The following is a 21,239-nucleotide window of genomic DNA, read 5'->3' as shown; positions in this document are numbered from 1 at the left end:
CTTATACTCATTGCTGCCCAGTGGGCAAGGCAAACCTGGTTCTTGAATCTGATGGTGAGGGCACACAATGTATAGAAACTGCCAGTGTCACAAAACCTGCTTTCCATGCAAGGAGGAAAGGTTCTTCATCCATAAACAAATGCACTGAGTATTGCGCCATGGCTCCTGATGACATAGAATTAGCTCATCTGGAACTGCCACAGAAAGTGATGGCCATCCTCAGGAGAAGTTCTGCATGGAGCCTGTTCTACAAGACAGTTTTCTGCCCTCCTGGAGGAACATACCAACCACTCTTAGTAAGGAGAATGATGAGGGATGGCAAGCCAGGGAGGTGGTACCTCCCTTCGGAAGAAAGCCACTTGGGAGTTAGGCCCAAAAGACAGGCTCCAAAAGAGAAGCTGCCTTTGAAGGGCAGATGTGGAACACTAGGTGAGACTGCTGCCCCATTGAGGTAGGCAGGATGACCATGGGGGCAGAGAGTGGAAACAAGTAGCCAAACCGTTGTCCCCAAGGGCCTGTAGCCCCGAGGTAGCCACACAGTGCAGTCTGGGCACTGAGAGAGGAATCCACATTCTTTATAGTGAGTGGAATGGTGCAGGCAGATGAAACGCTCCACAGGAAGTGGTTACTAGGTGAGAGGGAACCTGGTAGCCCATTGGCTACCAACCACATCCTACCCTGAAGGCACTTATAAAAAAAAAGGAGGCATCCCTGGCACCAGACCTTAGATCTCAACTGACCTGAAAATAGAGGACTGCCCTGCTGCAACGAGGGACTAGCAAAGAGAGTCTGCACCATTGAAGACTGCACCTGCTGGCTAGCAAAGAGAGAGACTGTTCCTGCAGTGTCCTGCTTAAGGAGAGGCTGTTTCCAAAGCCCAGTCAAGCTAAGAGACTCCAAGGGTCAACCGACTGGCCTCCTGTTTGCAGCACAGGGACACAACAACTGAAGATTGGTAGTCCAAAGTCTTCAAGCTGCTATCACAGCCACTGTGCAGCCCCAAAGGGCCATGACATGACGCACAGAGTTGCACTTAAGTTCTCTCAGCCATGAGTGCTGTGGACAGCTGCTGGGACCTTTAGGAGGCCAGTTATTGACCTAGGAAGGATTGGCCAGTGACTGCAACACCAGGCGAATGGTAGTCCAGTGGCTACTGGACTTCGGCCAGACCACAGGACCTTGTAGGATGTCGACTTTGTAACCAGGACCTTTCCACCAATTTGGTGGACCGAGGTGTGCATGCAAAAAGAAGCCTGTTGTCTGAGTCTCATCCACAGCATCCTTGGAGCATCTTGAGAATCTTTCATCCCTTGTGTAGGAAGCTGGCTCTCTATATACTGTACCAAAAAGAGGTATACTGTTCAGAGAGTCCAGTGGATCCCCAGAGGCTAAAGTAGATAATACTAATGCTCTCTGTTGTGATAGTGTGGGCAAGCAGTTAGGCTTATAAGAGGGCAGTGTTAAGCATTTGTTGTAAACACAGTGGCAATAAATGAGACACACTCAATGAACTTCGTCTTAGGTAAATACGTTTTGTCATAGAAATACTTTTCAATATCAAAACTAGACATTTAGTGCAATTTTCAAACTATGTAATGTTAACTTATGGGAGGAAGAAAACATTCAGCATACAGATAGGTGACATCGACTTACAACACCAGTCTTTGGGTGTTAAGGTCAGTATTGGGCAAGGTTCAGTTCAGCACCAACAGTGTACCATCAGCAGCACAGGGGCGGCTGGGTGTAGGGTGCAGATACAGTGTTGGGCGCTGAGTACCACTCAATGAGGAATGGGGCAATCAGAAAGAGGCTGCTTACAGGTAAGCAGCAGCTGCTTGAGGGGCCAGTCCCTGGGGGTTGGAGCAATCACTGGGCAGGGTCCAAAGCAGCACCAACGCTACACCGGCGGCACAGGGGCAGCCGGGTGCATGGTGTCAACACAGCATCGGGTGCCCAATATAATGCAACGGAGAAAGGTAAAATCGGAAAAGGCCTGCAGACTCTGGCCAGGAGGCCAGTCGAAGGAAACCAGCAGCTGAAGAGCATAGTTGCAATGCTCGGGACATAGGGATATCTTCGGTCCACTTCACTAAGGCCCAGGGCCGGTGGGAGGGGTCAACTTTCGATCTGCTTGGGCCCTGGAGCTCTGGAGAACCTCACGGGGACCGGTGGGCCACTTGGACTCGGGCCGGAGGCGTCAGGTAGAGAGGTGGAACCGGGAGCAGAGTTTTGCAGTTCTTCAGGTCGTAGAGAACTTTACTTGAAGTTTATTTCTGGTGAACAGGTCCACTGTTCTTAGGAGATCTTGATCTTTTTCGAAGGCTGGCAGTCCTCCCAAGGTTTTTGAGTTCGCTGGGCTGAAAGACGAGTCGTCTTTTGTCGTATGATTGTCTAGGGCTACAGCCTGGTGTGTAGGGCTCAGGCCAAGTCAGTAGTTGTCTGCAGTCTTCTCCGCTAGTGAGACTATGTGGTGTCCGGCTCTTCTTAGGTCTTCAGGAACTGAAGTTCAGGGTCTGGGGATGCCACCTAATACTAGATTTAGGGGAGTTAGAAGGGAGTGTCTACACCCTTATTATGCCCACCTCCTGTAGAAGGAGGAGACGTCTATCTAGCCCTGTTTGGATAAGTCCCACCATCTTCAAGATTGAGGGCAGTGAAATTGTACTTCACCTCGTCTCTAGCACCTGAGGAGTGGAGTTGACATAGGGGGGCATACCTCCTACTATAGCTGAGTTTTCCCACATGTTCTCCTGCCAAAAGGGGGTCAGGACAGGAGGGGAGCCTGCTCCATTCTAACAGGAGAGGCTGGGGCTCCCCAGTCACAGATGGTTCTTCCTGACCAGGGGGAGGTGTGAACACTTCCATACCGAAAAGGCATTGTGCTCGACCTCTGATTGCCCAGGCGCTCACCCCATGAGGACAGAACAACACTGTCTGGTGGTAGCAGTCTGACTTAGGCCAGTCGAGGACCACACAAAGGGTTTGTAGATTTTTAGGGAACCCATCTAAGGGGTTCTCTGTGTGCAATTTTTTATAAAGCTGATTCCATCGCAACTCGGATAAAGGGCCAGGAACAGCTCGAGGACTGCTTCTTACCTGGAGGTAACTGTTTCTAAGAGCCTTACTGCTGCCCCTGACTCACTCCCTGCTAGAGTTGGTCGCCTCAAGTACTTGAATCCGACCTCATTGACATTTACTCAAGTTTTCCTTTAAAAGGTGTCAAATTCATTGAATTTACCAAGGCTTTTTCAAGGTTGAGTGAAAATGCTTTAATTTAGTATTACTTGTAATATCTGTAGCTCCAGAACCCACCAGTGGATCTTTTTTGTTCTAGTGTCTAAATTCTTATAAAAATAGTCTATTTTTATGAATTGGTGTCCGATTTCTTGAGTGCTGTGCTGATTTCTTCTGCAATTGTTTTGGTGCTCTTTAAATGCTTTACCTTAGTTCCTCTGTGTAAACCTTGATGCTCAGTGCCACAGCTACCCCAGGTTGAGCTGAGGGTTTGACAGACGAAACCTACTGGACCTAAAGTGGTTGGTAAGTGTATTACATGGTGAGGTAACCCAACCACACCATAGAATACACCCCATGTCCTCACAATGTTGCTATATCTTTCAAATTCATTAATACTTGTTTACTTTCTACTTTTCTCAAAAATCCATCCATTGAAGTGATAGTCAGAGCTCAGAGTCAAAGCTAACATTTTCCAGCGTGAATCAATTCTGGATTCGCATGTTGTGCATTATTCCGTCATCTAGTGGTTGGAGTCGGAATTGTAGTATTTCTTTCCTTTTTTTGTTGTTGTTGGTGGGCGTCGATATACCACCATTTGGTGTCCTCCTGTGACGTCGAAAGCTTCCTCCGGAAACTCCCACCTTTGGTCGCCACCTTCAGATTATATTTTTCCGCCTTTGGGGTCTGGATTGATACTGAAGGAGATCCCAAGATTGGAGAGAAGAATCGACCAAAATGAGGGAAAAAAACTTCAGAAGAACTGCGGTAGAACTTTTTGAGTTTCAATATTTCAATCAGAATGACCGGAGTTCGAGGGAAGGTGAAAATCGACGACTATCGGAGAATGCGCATGCAGGGGGCTCCCTGTGCTCGGCGTTGAAGCACTTGACGACCGCAGTTGCATCCAAACAAAAACACACCGTAGCTGGATCGGTGTCGACAAGCAGGAATCAGAAAGTTGAAGGTTTCGATGCCAAAATACACGCGGCCGAGATGGAGAAGAAAAGGGAGAGACTCGAAGCCGAAATGGCAAGTATTTTACAACGTCAAAAGGATTTCGTCGAAAGCTTGGAACAATTCAAGATACCGCTGAAAACGACAACAGAAGTTGAGAATGTCGTCGTGGAAGTAATGCCTCTGACAACACCTGAGCTGTTTGAAGTAGAAGAGGAAGAAGAATTCTTCTTCAGGGAAGACTTGAAAGAGGACAAACAAACGTATGCAGGATTGGTGATCTCAGAGACTCAAGACCTGCAATGGCAAGATCTCTACGCCAAATCACCCGAGGAGGCTGTGGAAACATAACCTTCAAGGCCATCACCCTGAGATGACATTGGCATGTATAATCAGGTGATTAAGAAAGCTACTGAAACCTGTGGAGTGCAGCTAGAGGAAGAAAAACCACAATTATGTTTTTTATTAGAGACTTTGATGCCAGCACAATCAAGAAATCAATTCCTTCCAATACTGCCAAGAGTATTGGACCAGGGAAAAGAGGCATTGAAAGAGCCTGCAACAAGCAAGGCTATCACACCAAGAACAGAAGCGAAATATAAGCATTCCTCTAAAGACCCTATATACATCAGAGGGTCTGTACCAGCTGACTCTATTATCACTTCCACAGCCAGAAAAAGAGCAAATGTACCAACAGCAGTGGGTCCATCTACAGACAAGGAAAGCAAAAGGATGGACCTTGTAGGGAGGAAAGCAGAAAGTAGTGCAGCAAACCAATGGCGCATACCTAATTCTAATGCATTGCTAAACAGACATGCTTATCAACATTGGGAGGAGGTAGGAGAATCGTTAAAAAACCTACCTTGGCAATTCCAAAGAAGAGCTAGCCATTTGGTGGGAGAGAGTAAAAACATTGTGAATACATGCTTGAGATCAGCCCAAATGCTGCAGAAACTTCAAGCAGACAAATGATGATTGGTATCACAGAAAGGAGGCATGCATGGCTGAGAATATCAGGCTTCAAACCAGAAGTGCAAAGTTATAACATTAACTAAATGTTCAATGTCCAAACAATTGTTTGGAAATGTGGTTGATGATGAACTCAAATCAATTAAAGAAGGACAACGAGACAGCTAGGTCCATGGGTGCTCTACAATTCAGAGGCATGCATAGACACTCCCTCAAGGAGACCAGCAGGTAGAGGTACACACCAACCAGCTACCGCACATCAAGCTTTCCAGCAAACATACCAAGGAGCAAGCCAGGGACAGCAGCAGAGCTGGCAATATCAATAAGGAAAGCAGTCCTTTCAAGGGCGTCCCCTTGGCAGAGGACAGCCACATATAGGCGGACAACAAGCCACTACTAAGTGACTGCATTACAAAGATGGTGCACTCACGAAGAACAGCAATTTGTGTACACACCGAAAATCAGCCTTTGCAAAAACAAAAACCTGTCAGTTTACAGTTCCTCCAGCATGCCACACAAGTAGGAGGCAGGCTGAAATATTTCCTTCAGAGAAGGAAGGACATAACGTCAGACAAATGGATTTTAAACATAATACAGTACGGATACTGCATAGAGCTAACAAAACAACCTCCAAACAGGAGACCGAAACAAAAGATACATTCAAAAGCAGAATTATCTCAGCTATTCAGAGAGGTGCAGGAACTTCTCTGGAAACATGCAATAGATCACATACCACACAAAGAAATGAACAGCGGAGTATATTCTACATACTTCCTAATTCCAAAGGTAGACGGAACATTATGCCCAATATTAGACCTAACATTTATAAACAGATTTATAAAGACACAAAAGTTCAAGATGACTACACTGCAAGAGGACATACCTCAATTGCAAGAAGGAGATTACATGGCTACCATCGACTTAAAAGATGCATACTTACACATCCTTATGAACAAAAAACACCAGAGGCTGTTAAGATTTGTGGTCAACAAAAGACACTACCAATTCAAAGTACTGGCTTTCAGTCTAAAATCTGCACCAAGAGTGTTCACAAAGTGGCTAGCAGCAGTAGCAGCACATCTCAGAAGGCAGGGGATTCATGTTTCACCCATACTGGGACAACTGGTTAGTAAGAGCAAACTTTTACAGTCTTTGGAAACAGCTTATACAACAGGTGATAGAGACACTAGTTCAACTGTGTTTCTCCACTCATTGGGAAAAATCATCACACGAGCCAGAACTCCTAAAGGTGTTAAGTTCAGAAATAAATACAGTATCCAGGAGAGCATTCCCAAGCAAAAAGAGGAGATCAGCCTTAATGAAGGAGACTCATCTGTACCAGAAGGGGCAACGTCTGACAGTGAGAACAGTGGGGGAATTACTAGGAATGATAGCCTCATGCATTCATTTAATTACCAACATTCAACTACACATGAGATCATTCCAAAAATGGCTACAGACACATTGGTCACAAGCAACAGGGAGTTGGGAGGATCTAGTGGTTGTCACACAGACAGTTCATCGGGAGATGGTATGGTGGAACAAAACAAATATAGCACAGGGAAGACTTTTTACACCACCAACTCCTACAGTGATCATAACAAATGCGTTCCTAATGGGATGGGGAGCACACATGAACAACCTCAAAGTGAGGGGATTGTGGACACAACAGGATTCACTGAAACACATCAATATCTTGGAGCTGAAAACAGTATTCTTAGCCTTAAAAGCCTTTCAGAAAGAGCTTTACAGGAAAAAGGTGTTGATACAAACAGTAAACACAAAAACAATGTTTTACATAAACAATCAAGGTGGAACTCCGTCTGTAGCACTATCAACACTAGCTCAAGAGATTGGGGGATGGGCAATGTGTGAGAAAGTGCCATCTTTCTTGCATGGTATGCCCCCGTTTTTTGCTGAATTGCTGATGTACTTTGACTGAGTGTGCCCGGGGCTCCTGCCAATCAGGTGCCTAGGGCCTGTGTTCCTTCCCTAAAACTGTGTTGAAGCTAAAACCCAATTGGCATCTCTGGACACATGTCAGCCCCTGCTAAATGGTACCCTATGTACCCAGGGTGTTATGACCAGAGAAGACCCCTAAGGGCTGCAGCACTCATTGTGCCACCCTTAGGGGCCCTGCACCCTGACACACACACACTGCCTTTGCAGGCTGAGTGTCCTGGTGCAGAACTAAACAAAGAGTCGACATGGCACACATCCCTGTGTGCCATGCCCACAAACCTACTGCCCTGGCATACATCATTCAGCCCTCTAGCTGGGTGCCCTATGCCAGTGGTGTGGGCACAGGTGCATGAGCCCTGTGCCCCTACAGTACCCCGGGCCATTCCTGGGCACTGTAAGTGCAGTTATGCCATTAAGAGTATATGGTGCTGGGAGGTTGTCATTAGAACTCCACAGCACCATAATGGCCACACTAAAGACTGACAAGTCCCCATTTGCCCAGAGCAAGTGACCAGGAACCCAGTTCCCACAGCCGCATGGCCTGCTTGCCAGCAGCCACCAACCAGAGGCCCCCTGCATCTCATTGGATAACATTGGGCCTAACTACCTCTGCACCCGGCTGCCCCTGTGCCACTGTGGGTGTACCAACTGTACCTACCTGACCCTGGGAGACCCCTGAGTCTATGCCCAGAACCTTAACTCTGCCAGTCGAGTACTTACCCAAAAGCCGATAACTCACTTTTCTTCCATAGGCTGACATTGACTGGTTTCACTTGGAAATTCTTCTAAGTGTGGAGTTTTGAAACTTAAATATTCATCTAAAATCAGCTAAACAACGAATTCCGATTTACTCACCTGTTATCAGGAGAGAACCCAGTGCTTCACCTTTTAGCCAAGCACTGACCCTGAAAAGTAATACGAACCGTACTTACCAGTTACTTGAATTTCCTTCCATAGGGATCCATTGTCTGGTTTTCACTAGAAAAGTTTCCAAGTGTCGATTTTCAGAAACAACAAATATTCCTTAAAAATCGCCTGTTTGACTTAAACGCATTATTTCACCTGTTTACAGGAGATGCACCAGGGCTGGATTCAGGATCCAAACCGGAGTAAGAAAAAGTAATCATAACACTACTTACCTGCTAAGTGAATTTCCACCCATTGGATAACATTGGTGATTCCTTGTGAAAAAGTTTCCAAGTGTCAACTTTTAAAATACAATAATATTCCTTAAAAATCACTTCTGTAACCAAAACGCTTTTACTTAACTGTTTACAGAAATGTCCCAGGACTGAATCTAGGATCCAGTCGTGTGGTTAGAAAAGTAATCTACAAAGTAACTAATTGCATTTAACTAGAAATTCCCATTGAGCTCAATGTTGCATTGTGTTTGAAATGGTGTTGCCTATTGTAACAATTGTAACTATTGCAATCAGTCTATTGCCTATTTTGAAAAGTATTTAACTACAGTTACTCATTCTGAGAAAGTATATTTTGATACCTCGTTGGTTCTTGATACAAAACAATTGGCCTAGAGTTTAGTTCTTGAGTGTGTGAGACCATTTGCTGACTGAGTATGTACAACAAATGCTTTAAACTGTCCTCTGATACTGCCTTACTGCTCGACCAAGCTACCACTTTAGAGAGTAAGGTTATATCTAACTTTAGCCTCTGTCAAACATCTGGGGACTGTGGACTCTGTGCACCCTGTACCTTACTTTGGTCCAGTATATACAGAGCCACCTTCTTACACAATCCCAAGCGGAATAGATATGATAGCAATACACCTGCCAGGAAAGGACAACGTAGAAGTAGACAGACTTAGCAGACAAGCAACAGCATCCCACTTGTGGGAACTAATTCAAGCAGAACTCCAGAAGATTTTCAGGAAATGGGGGACATTGCAACACCCCACAATTCAAAATGCCAAAACTTCGCATCCAGGCGACCTTGCAATCAGTCCCTAGGGAATGCGCTATGGAAAGACTGGTCAGGGATATTTGCTTAAGCTTTTCGCCCAATACCATTACTGAACAAAGTGATCAGCAAATGCAAGATCAGCCAAATGACAATGATTCTCATTGCACCACAGTGGACAAACATGGTTCTCAGAAATAATGGAGATGACTCAAGGGACAATGCACAAATTACCAAAAAATAAAGATTTGCTAACAATTCAAAACGGAAAAGTACTTCACCTAGAACCAGAGAGCTTAGGCCTAGTGACATGGCCCCTGAGTACTTAGAATTTGCGCATCTCAAACTACCAGAAAGCACATTGGCTGTTCTAGAGAAGCTAGGAAACCAACAATAAGGAAATGTTATACAACAAAGTGGAAGAGATGTACACAATGGTGCCTTACAAAACGTCTTTCAAGGAAAATTACAAAGGAGAGGACAGTGCTAAAGTACTGGACACATTTACTTGAAAGTAAATTATGCTATACATCATTGAAAGTGCACTAAGCAGTAATTGTAGAGTACACCAGAGGTGAAAGACCTAAAAGTTTCTTCACTTCAAATGTGGTTAAAAGGTTCATAGAAAGAGCAAAAAGAATTGCAACTCCAAAAATGGTGCCAGCACCCACATGGAACCTGAACATAGTTCTAGCACAAATGAAAGCACCATTCAAACCTCTGCACAAAGCAACACTACACATGCTCACACTAAAGACTGCCTTTTTAGTGGCAATAACATCCTTGCGTAGAGTTAATGAACTACAGGCACTAACGCTACAGGAATCTTACTTCCAAATACATAATAACCGGATTGTCTTGAGGACAAATACTCAATTCATACCAAAGTGTTATCAAGATTCCACAGAAATCAGAGTATACAAATACCAAGTTTCTTTCAAAACCCAAACACCAAAGCAGAAAGAGGTTTGCATTCACTTGACGCAAGAAGGGCGGTCATGTACTACATTGAAAGAACCAAGGAATAAATGAAAACAAAACAGTTCTTTGTATCCTTTGTAAACAGTTTTCCGGGCAGACCAGTGACCAAAAGCACCATTGCAAGATCGATAGCGCAAGCCATACAGTTATGCCACAGGCAAGCAGGACAGGCCTTACAAGGTGCCCCGCGGGCACACTCAACAAGAAAGAAAGGAGTAACTATAGCTTTTCTAGCTAATACTCCAATTCAATACATCTGGATGGCTGCAACATGGTCTTCAATGCACACATTCACAAGACATTACTGTGTGGACATTCAAATTAATAAAGAAGCACAAGTAGGACAAAAGGTCTTACAACATCTATTCACAAACCTAAGCTCATCTTCTACCCAGCCACCACAAGACTAGCAAACTGCTACAAAGTCTATGCACAAGATGTGAATCTTGAAAAGATTCACTCTGTAAAACGAAGAGTTTCTTACCTGTTGGAGTAGTTTTGCAGCTTGAAGAATTTTCTGGATTTACTAGAGAACCCACCCTCCTCTGCCAGGAAAGATGAGAATAGGAGGAGGAGAGAAAAGGAAAGAAATACTACAATTACGGACCCAACCACTGGATGGCGGAATAATGCACAGCATGTGAATCCAGACATTTTTTCAAGCTGTAAATCTACACTGATAGGTAAGAAACTATTTGTTTACTGACCCAAATTACAAGACTCCTGTTGAAGGCTATTGAAGAAACATACATTAGCAAAAGCATCAAAAGTAACACAGACCATATTTTAAGTGACAATATGGACAACTGATACTGAATTTAATATCTCGTCATAAAACCAGCCTGACTTGCATTAAAATTCCTATGTGACATTGTTGTGTATTAGCTAGCTCTGCAGAGAACAAAAGGTAATGGTAAGATGGGAAAGAATATTGTGAATCTGTGGTATAACCGAGTACATGTGACACAAAATAATTTATGTAGCTTAAAAAATGAGTATATGGAGGCATGGACTTGATATGTGCTACTTTGATGCCACAAAAATAGGGGCGCATTGCAACCTTGTATTCAATATTCAGTGTAATATTGCCTTGTCAATTGTACAATGTGAGATCGTTACTAATGTCTCATGTCCGCAAATCTGTTTTGTTCATCAATAAAATTCCCCCCCTCCCCACAAAACAAATGAGTATGGACACTATCAAATGCCTCTTTAAAATTTGATTTAAATTTGAACGAAGATTGAGTAATTAAACTTTCTTTTTATTGGTAAATGAATGATCTCACCTATTAATTTTAGGCATGGGCATTTGATAATTTTCAACCACATTATGGGCAAAAATGAGCAGGTAAATTAATGTAGAAGATTATTCATCAATAGGTAGACATCAATTTTCAAGAGAATAGTTAAGGTTAAAGTGTCTCTTTTTATGGTGGCAATCCATAAGTTTAATCTTAAATCTCAACCCCTTTTATTGAGAATGTGTTTGCACTCCAGGAACCAAGCAGTTTTTTTCCTTCATTGTCCACAATGATGTCATTGAAACTTGTTTACTTCCTTTTCCTTAGGTAAGATTATTAGCGTAGCTCTTGTAGCATGTCTATTCTAAATTCACTTGCCATATACGCTCAAGTCTTTATCCTAATAGAATGTGGGCTTTAGGATGAAGTGGTCAACGAGTAATGTGTAAATAAACAAAATACTTGTAGAACACCAACCCGCATTACCCCAGCTCCAGTGCTAGAAGTTAGTTGTGTTCACAGTATGTGACTGGCTGAATCCCTATCCCCATGAAATGGGGTCTTATCTTGACTGGCCATTTTTGCTTTGATGAGAAAGCTTTAAAAATGAGTTATTGTGATTCACTGAATCTTGACCTAGACTTTTCCTCTTAGTGTTTGTTCAGTACTGTACAGTTTATACAGAGTGCATTGCCACTTTGGTACAATAGTTCAAAGATAATGGCCTCATTGAGACTCATTGGTCCATCAGTGTTGGATAAATATTTTTTTTTGCTTCTTCTATTTAGCTTTCTTCCTGCTTTAAGAATAATAACCAGAGTTTATGATTACTGTGTCAGAGGTATGCATTTAAATCAATGACCAATGCAACACTTAACTGTGCTAAAGGTTCTCAGGCCCATTATGGCTGTTTTGTTGGGTATAAAAAAGAACATAACAGTAGTTAAAGTGAGAATGGGAAGAAATTAGAGGCTTCCTGCCTACTTTGTGCCAAATTGGGATTTGCATTAAATTTCACTGCGCTGATAAGTGCATCCAGGGAGCAAATAGGCAACATGATAAAGCAACTCATTAAAAAAAATGCTTACTAGTGGATGTAAAGTCTCTGTATCATAACACATGTAATTTATACGTTTATAATTTTTCCCCTCAAAGATATTGATGAATGTGCTTTACCTACTGGGGGACACATATGCTCATTTCGTTGCAACAATGTTCCAGGAAGTTTTCAGTGCTCCTGCCCTCTTACAGGATACACTTTGGCACCCAATAAACGGAACTGTCAAGGTAAAATACTAGCAAATGCTATTCATATGCTTGCTGTTTATCATCTAATTATTTCAATGGTGTGGGTGAACTCTCTGTAATCACAAGTAAATGTTTGTGTAAAAATGATCAAAAATGATTTGCTGTTTTAGGAATCTCTATAACTGAAATATTTTAAAAAAAATACTAAAAGAGGTGTATACTCAAATCGTGCAAATTTGGTATTTTTGCCCAGTTTTATAGTCAAGCAGAGGACTCACCCAAAGGAGAAGACTATACCGTTGCACTGCTATCTCTAACATATAAAAGAACAATGCATGTAACTACCTGAATGGTTCATCGGTTCTCTTCAGGGGTGTAGATGCTCCCGGTTTCTTCTTCATATAGGATGATGTCAGTACAGTGGATATTACATGGCTCATACATGTTTGGTAAATGTTTTTAACATATTTGGAGAGACTGAACACAAAATGTAGTAGGATTGCTCTTTGAAATTACTCACCATATTCTGTTGGACAAGTTGGCTGCATGCAGGAAGAAAGGAAAATGATATGTTTGAGGCATGTGAGCTGTAGATCACATGTTTTGCATACTCCTGCCATCTAGTGTTGGGTCTGGATGTCTGCAAGTTGTTTTTCTTAGAAGAAGTCTTTCCAGTCACCAGGTAGGTGACTCCTCCTTTCGGTGATAGTGCGCATGGGCCTCAACTCCATTGTTAGCTTGTTTTTTTCCGCCATCAGGTTCGGACTTGAATTGCTGCGCTCCAGTTCGACAAGTTTTTTCGGTTTCCCTCGGTGCGCAAGACACTCACCCTCAACGGTATTGTTTTCAATCGCATAATCCCATTGTCCGCGTATCGTATTTACTTTAAAAAAAACTCTGGATCGGGTAGCTCGTGGAAGGCCCTCGAACCTCCACGCTTTGGTCCGCCTCGCAGTCGATGAAACGGACTCCATTCAAATTCTGCCATTGGTGCCACGCAAAGTTTCGGCGCTCCGACACACAAAGCGTACAATCTGTGCTTGTCTCCGGAGCACAGAGTACAGGACTGCGACGCACGTAATGCTTTACGGTCCGAAAAGACGTTTGTGACTGTTGGGCTCGACCTCACTACATGCAGAGCCAACATACAAGTTCCATTCCGGACCTCTTCGGAGGAGATTCGGAACAAGAGGCTGGAGACGCCATGGGAACCAAGAAAGAACAAGAACCATTTCAGACTAAGGTTCTGAGGGGGACGAAGAAATCCCGCAAGAGCAGCGTACCGTGAGTACAGATCTTCCCTTGCCCCAAAGTCCACCTCAGCCTAAGAAGAATGCTTCGGTCCAACCCTGCCTCCGGGCTACTGTCTGCACCAAGAACATGTTTCTGACGTCCCGCCCTCCGGCTCGGCACTGAAACACATCCAAAACAGAGCCGTTTGAAAATGGGCACAGAGCAAAAAGCTTCGGGGTCAAATTCAAAGACAGGCTCCGCCCCTCCCCCTTTGACACCAAAAAACAGCTTCGGATCTGAAATCCTTGGCATCCAAAACACCAGCATCCAAAACACCGGCACCAAAAATTTCAGCATTGAAACATACAGATGTGCCAATTCCATCTAATGAACAACATTTCGATGCTCTCCCTTCCAAAACGGATACGAAACAAAGGGTGCTAGAAATATCCACCCAAATACTGGTCATTTCACCACAAAAGTAACAATAAAACAGAAACCTGAGACAGAAGAGGCCTACCACATTCCTTTAAAAAGGAAAAATATTGGTACTAATCCTTCTCCTCCTCCCCTTCCATCACCTCCTTCTCCTTAGTTTCAACCCTTACTAATTTCACCTGAGCACTCACCACCACATACACCTGAAGATCAGGATCATGGGGATGGGGATGGGGGTGGGGGTGGGGATGGGGCTGGGGACAATGAGCCAATACCCGCAGACCCCTGGACAGAATATAACACCAATTCCCTCACAGGGAATGATCCTGACCTGTACCCTACCAAGCCTTCTCCACCGGAGTGTAGGTTACATAGAACTGCTGGGTAGAGCTGCTAACTACCATGGGGTTCAGCTGCATAGGGAATCCCTAGAAGAGTATTTCCTTTTCGAGACTCTTAGCACCGCACAAAAGTCCTTGCACACACTTCCCATGCTCAAGGGTATGATCAAGCACGTGGATGATCTTTTTTATGATCCCATCAGGGCACGTATCCTTATCCCTAGGGTAGATAAGAAGTATAAGCCGCCACCATCTGATCCAGCATACATAATGGGGCAGTTACCATTGGATTCCTTGGTGGGTTACAACTCACGCAGAAGGGCCAATTCACAAACTGGAGATGCTCCACCCCCAGATAAAGAATCTAAGCTGCTAGACGCTTTGGGGAAAAGGGTATGTGAGAAAGTGCCATCTTTCTTGCATTGGTATGCCCCCACTTTTTTCTGACTGCTGATATGCTTGACGGAGTGTGCCCTGGGCTCCTGCCAACCAGGTTCGCAGGGCCTGTGTTCCTTCCCTAAAACTGTGTTGAAACTGAAATCCAATTGGCATCTCTGGCCACCTGTCAGCCCCTAGTAAATGGTACCCAGGGCATGGTGACCTAAGGGCTGCAGCACTTATTGTGCCACCCTTAGGGGCTCTGTACCCTGGCACCCACGCAATGCCTTTGCAGGCTGAGTGCCTAAGTACAGAACTAAACAAAGAGTCGACATGGCACACATCCCTGTGTGCCATGCCCACAAACCCACTACCCTGGCATACATCAGTCACCCCTCTAGCTGGGTGCCCTATGCCAGTGGTGAGGGCACAGGTGCATGAGCCCTTTGCCCCTACAGTACCCATGGCCATTCCTGGGCACTGTAAGTGCAGTGATGCCATTAAAAGTATATGGTGCTGGGAGGTCGACATTACAAACTCCACAGCACCATAATGGCTACACTGAAGACTGACAAGTTTGGTATCAAACCTCTCAGCACATTGAATCCACACTGATGCCAATGTGGAATTTAATGAGAAATGCACCACAGAGGGCATCTTAGAGATGCCCCCTGAAACCTAACCACAATCCACGTCTGGGCTGAGTGGCTGCAGAGGCTGCCACACAGCAGACCTGTTGCTGGACCCCTGGGTGGAGAGCCCCCCGCTCTCCTGGACCTGCAACAATGCACATCCAGGGCGAGGTGCTAGGCCTCCTCCCCCAGGATGGGCAGGGGGAAGCTTCAAAGGCATTCCGCCTCTGTGAGCTTCTCCAGACCATTTGCTGGACCCAGCAACTGGCCCCCACCAGTCCTGACCCCCACTCTGGCGGGAAGACTGGCGGGAAAAACTACGTCAGGAAGGGGGGTGTGCCAGCCGGTGCCAACCTCACCCCTCAGGTGGGGGAGACGAGGTAAAGCATGACCCCGGGCTCCGGCCATCTTGAAGATGAGGAGCCCTGCCCAATCACAGCTAGGCTCCAGCCCCCCTCCCACAGGAGAGGAGCAGGCTAGGGGGTGTACCCACCCCGGGACAGGGACCTATTGGTCTCTGCCCTGGCCCTAACTGTAACGCCCCTAATATCAGTATTTAGGGGCTCCCTGAACCTTCCTTCCTTAGATCCCGATAAGAAAAGAAGAAAGAAGATCAAGAGGAAGAATACCCGCCGTGCAGCTGCTAACAACAGGACGACAACAACTGACTTGGCCCCAGCCCTACCGGCCTGTCGATCCTGGAACCAGCTCCTGCCTAATCCCGGCGACCCCTGCGGACAGCAACCTTGGGACACCCAGAGGACCTGCCTGCCTTGGCCCTCTTAAAGCCTGGGACTCCCATCAGCAGAGGCTCTGCTGCAACAACACTCCTGGTGCCAGCCAGGAAGCTCCGGACCAACCCACTCTGCACCCGCCGCGCCCGGCCTTTGCCCGAGTGATCCAGGACCATGAGGACATCCCCCCGGTGACTGAGACCCGAGGTCCAGTGCCCAAAGACCCTCCTTAATGACCCCGACGACACCTGCAGCCTCAGGACAGAGGACTCCTCCGACCGCGACCAGCAGGGGTAAGATTTCCCAACCTCAAAAGACACCCCTGCACCCGGTGCCCCACAGCCCCCTGTGCCCAACTCCTGGGTGCCTACCTATCCTTCAAGACCCCAACTTACCCCTAGAAGTGTTGGTCGCTCCAGAAGATCCTTCGTCCCCGAGCCTGCAGCCTTTGTTCCCTTTTCAAGTTCCTCATTGAATAACATTGAGCACCCGTCGGCTCAAAAGCACCCTGCACCCAGCCGCCCAAGTACCCCTGGCAGTGCAACCTGTGCCTTATCCTACTTCCCCATTTGCCCTGACAAGTGACCAGGAGCCCAGCTCCCACAGCAGCGTGGCCTGCAAGCCAGCAGCCACCAACCAGAGGCCCCCTTTCCCTCATTGGATAACATTGGGCCTAACTACCTCTGCACCCGGCCGCCCCTGTGCTGCTGGGGGTGAACCAACTGTATTTACCTGACCCTGGGGGACCCCTGAGTCTATGCCCAGAACCCTAACTTCACCAGCAAAGTACTCACCTGGAAACCGATAACTCATTCACCTGCCATTGGATAACATTGACTGGTTTGACACGAAAAATCTTCTAAGTGTGAAGTTTTGGAAACTAAAAATATTCATATAAAATCACCCGAATTCCGAAGTACTCACCTGTGATTAGGGGAGAAGCCAGTACTGTACCTTGTAGCCCAGTACTGAACCGCAAAAGTAATCCTTACCGGGTTTACTAGTAACTGGTATTTTCTCCATAGGAATCCATTGTCTGATTTCTATGAAATTTCTTCTAAGTGTCTACTTTTGAAAACTACAAATGTTCTTTAAAAATCAGACTAAATACTGAAACATAATTACTTACCTGTTTTGAGTTGAGACCCCAGTGCTGGCCCCAGGAGACCAGTACTGTATTACAAAAGTAACAAGATTGTACTTTACCTGCAACCTGAATTTTCTCCCATTGGATAACATTGCCAGATTCCTGTTGAAAAGTGTGAACTTTTAAAATAGCTTCTTATTCCTGAAAAATAACTACAATACCTAAAACGTTTTTGCTAAACTGTTTTCAGCTTAGATCCCAGGACTGAACCTAGGAGCCAGTCCTGGAATTACCAAAGTAATCTACAAAGTAATCAACTGTGTTTATATAAGGAAATCCATTGAGCTCAATGCTAAATTGTGTCTAGAATTGTGTTGCCTACTGCAACCCCTGTACCTATTGTCTTTACAAAGTGTATTGCCTTTCTGCAAAGTACTCATCTGAGACCTCTCCTATTAAGAACAGTATATATTTTTTTATACCTGTTGGTTCTTGAAATAAAACAACTATATCTTTTGATATAAAAAAAATTGGCCTGGAGTTTAGTCTTTGAGTGTGTGAAACCTTTTGCTGACTGACTGTGTACAACAAATGCTTTACACTGTCCTCGGGCACTGCCTTACTGCTCGACCAAGCTACCTCTTTAGAGAGTAAGGTCACACCTGGCTTTAACCTCGGTTATACCTCTGGGGTTTGTGGACTCTATACACACTCTACCTAATTCTGGTCCAGTGTATATAGAGTCACTTTCTCACAGGGTAGCCTCACAAGCTGCAAACTTTTGGCGCTTCTCCAATACACAAACTCGGTTAGCCAGGTACGACAGGGCACATTGGGATGAGATGGAGCAGTTGCTGCAATTTCTACCTGATGAGCACAAGTACAAAGCGCGAAACCTAGTGCGGGAGGGACCACTCATTTCTAATAATTCCATCAGGTGTGCCCTAGATGATGCAGACACTGCTGTTAGAGCTGTCAACACCTGCGTCCTTTTAAGAAGGCATGCCTGGCTTCGTATTTTACCATTCAAACCAGAAGTTCAGACTTCTATCCTAAACACACCATTCGAAAACGAACACCTCTTTGGTCCTGCTGTAGATTCCTCACTGAAAAAATGAAGAAGGAAACAGAAGTGGCCAAATCCATGGGAGCCCTTCAAATAACACCTGGATGTGGTTCCTTTCAGTGCTCCTTCTACCACTGAGGATCTAAGAATACCTCCTCAGATACTACTACCACCAAGTACAAAGGCAACAATCAACCCTCTGCCTCTTAGGGTTACTTCAGAGGGGGTTACAGAGTCAACAATGGCAAAGGTAGAGGCAGAGGTTCAAATACATGAGCCTCCCCCTCCAATACCAAACAGTGACTTCCCTACACTTCCCCAGACCATTTAACACCTGTCGGGGGGGCATCTTTCACATTGTCTACCCGTCTGGCAGCCCATAACTACAGACAAATGGGTACAATAAATTATCCATTCTGGTTATTGCCTGGAGTTCACCAACAATCCTCCAAACATTTAGCCACTGTCACACAAACTCTACCGGATCACTTACACCTTCTCAAACAAGAGGTTCAGTCTCTACTTCTAAAAGGGGCTAAAAAGCCTTTTACTTACTGATACCCAAAAAGGATGGTTCTCTCAGACCAATTCTGGACCTCAGAGAACTAAATCTTTACATACAGTCAGACCATTTTCACATAGTAACACTTCAAAAAGTACTACCACTTCTGCAACAGGGCGACATTTTGTCTACTCTAGGCTCAAAGAATGTCGATTTTCATATTCCAATACATCCCACTCATCGCAAATTTCTCAGATGTGTGGTAGCGGGCTAACATTACCAGTTCAAGGTACTCCGATTTGGAGTCACCACTGCTCCCAGAGTCTTCACAAAGTGTCTGGCAGTAGTCGCTGCTCACCTGAGAAGATAACACATTCATGTCTTCCCCTACTTGGACGACTGGCTCATCAAAGCCAGTACGTATTCAAAATGTCTCCAACATACTCACAGAACACAACAGTTAGTACATCAACTGGGGTTCACAGTCAATGTGCTAAAATCACATCTCCAACCTTCAAATACTCAAAACTACCATAGGGCCCCTTTAAATACTCAAAAGGCTCTTGGCCTTTCCCAACACAGCCATAATTCACAACATTCAGGTTCTAGTTCTCCAGTTTCAATTCAATCACTTGCTTCCAGCTTGAGTGTATAACCAACTACTCGGAATGATGGCATCTTGCATTATGATCGTTCCCCATGCCAGGCTTCACATGCATCACTGCGTCTCCTACAGGAATGCTTAGCAAGTCAGTGGAACCAATCGCAGGGTCTCTAAACCAATCTAGTGTTGGTAAGCTGCCGTACTCATTGCTCTCTGCAGTGGTGGAATACACAAAATGTATCAAAAGGATGGCCCTTCTTAGACCCAGTTCAACAGACAATGCTAACAGCGGACGCGTCCCTCACTGGCTGGGGGGCTCATCTTCAGCCCCACACAGTGCAAGGCCTGTGGAGCCAACAGCAAAAATAGCTCCACATCAACCATCTAGAGCTTCTAACCGTCTTTCTAGCTCTCAAAACATTTCATACTAATCTGGTTGGCAAAGGAGTCCTAGTTCGTACCAACATGACAGCTATGTATTACATACAAAAACAGGGTGGGGGGGGGGACACTCGCTCCGTCACACTTGGCCCAAGACATTTGGAGGTGGACCATTCACCACAAAATCTATCTCCTAGCGGAACACCTCCCAGAAGTGAACAATCAGATTGCCGATCTCCTCAGCAGACAGAGATAGCATATACACGAATGGGATCTTCACCCTTAGGTTCTCCTTCGATACTTTCAAAGTTGGGGGGAGCCCCTCAGATAGGTCTGTATGCCACACACCAAAACGCATAATGCCCAAACTTCGCCTCCAGGTACCCACACTCACTCTCCAAAAGCAATGCACTATGGATGAACTGGTCAGGGATATTTGCCTATGCTTTTCTACCTCTCACACTCATTCCATTAGTGGTTCGGAAGCTCTGACAAACATCTCTCACACTGATCCTAGTAGCTCCCACATGGGCCCCTCAACTATGGTTCACAACCCTGTTGGAGCCGTCTCTGGTTCCCCATCAAAAGCTGCACCTCACATTCAGTCTCCTCACACAGAGCCATGGAAATATCAGACACCCAGATCCCAAACAACTAAACCTCATGATCTGGCTACTGAAGTCATAGAGTTTGGTTATCTAAATCTTCCACCTGACTATATGAACATCATCAGGGAAGTCAGAAGGCCTACTACAAGAGCCTGTTACGCAGCTAAATGGAAAAGTTTTTTTTATCTATTGCAATAACATCAATACTTTACATGCTTCAAAACAAAGCAGCATTTGTTACATGTTACACCTGCAGCATTCAGGATTGGCTTACACATCTATCAGACTACATCTCACTAAAATAGCTGTGTATCTACAGAATAGGCAACAGATATCGCTTTTCAGAGTGCCCGTAATCAAAGCTTTCATGGAAGGACTTAAGAGTTATACCACCGAGACTTCCACCTGCCCCAGTGTGTAATCTTAACATAGTCCTCACAAGGTTAATGGGCCCACCTTTTGAACCCATGCATGAATGTGCACCACAGTTATTCTCTTGGAAAACCGCTTTCCTCATTGCAGTCACTTCACTGAGGAGAGTGGGTGAACTACAGGCACTAACCATAGAAGAACCTTTTTTCCAACTACACAGAGACAAAGTGGTTCTTCATACTAACCCCACATTTCTACCTAAGGTAGTATCTGCCTTTCACATCAATCATTCGGATGAATTACCAGTATTCTTTCTCAACCTGATTTTGTGGCAGAACGAGCTCTACACACCTT

The 21,239-nt window shown here is 45.1% G+C and overlaps 1 protein-coding gene across 2 annotated transcripts in view; it reads left to right on the top strand.

Moving 5' to 3' along the window:
- The window catches only part of FBLN1 (fibulin 1), a 900,993-nt gene that overhangs the window by 356,229 nt on the left and 523,525 nt on the right, over positions 1–21,239 (top strand). For both annotated transcript variants that reach the window (XM_078673831.1, XM_078673830.1), the window contains exon 13: positions 12,417–12,548. In XM_078673831.1, coding sequence (XP_078529957.1) covers positions 12,417–12,548 — 132 coding nt within the window. The remainder of the gene's footprint in view (positions 1–12,416; positions 12,549–21,239) is intronic.

This window comes from Lissotriton helveticus, chromosome 1_1, assembly GCF_964261635.1.
Source record: "Lissotriton helveticus chromosome 1_1, aLisHel1.1, whole genome shotgun sequence".
Taxonomy (NCBI): Eukaryota; Metazoa; Chordata; class Amphibia; order Caudata; family Salamandridae; genus Lissotriton; species Lissotriton helveticus.
The sequence above is the reverse complement of the archived record's forward strand: the minus strand, read 5'-3'. Positions and strand labels throughout refer to the sequence as shown.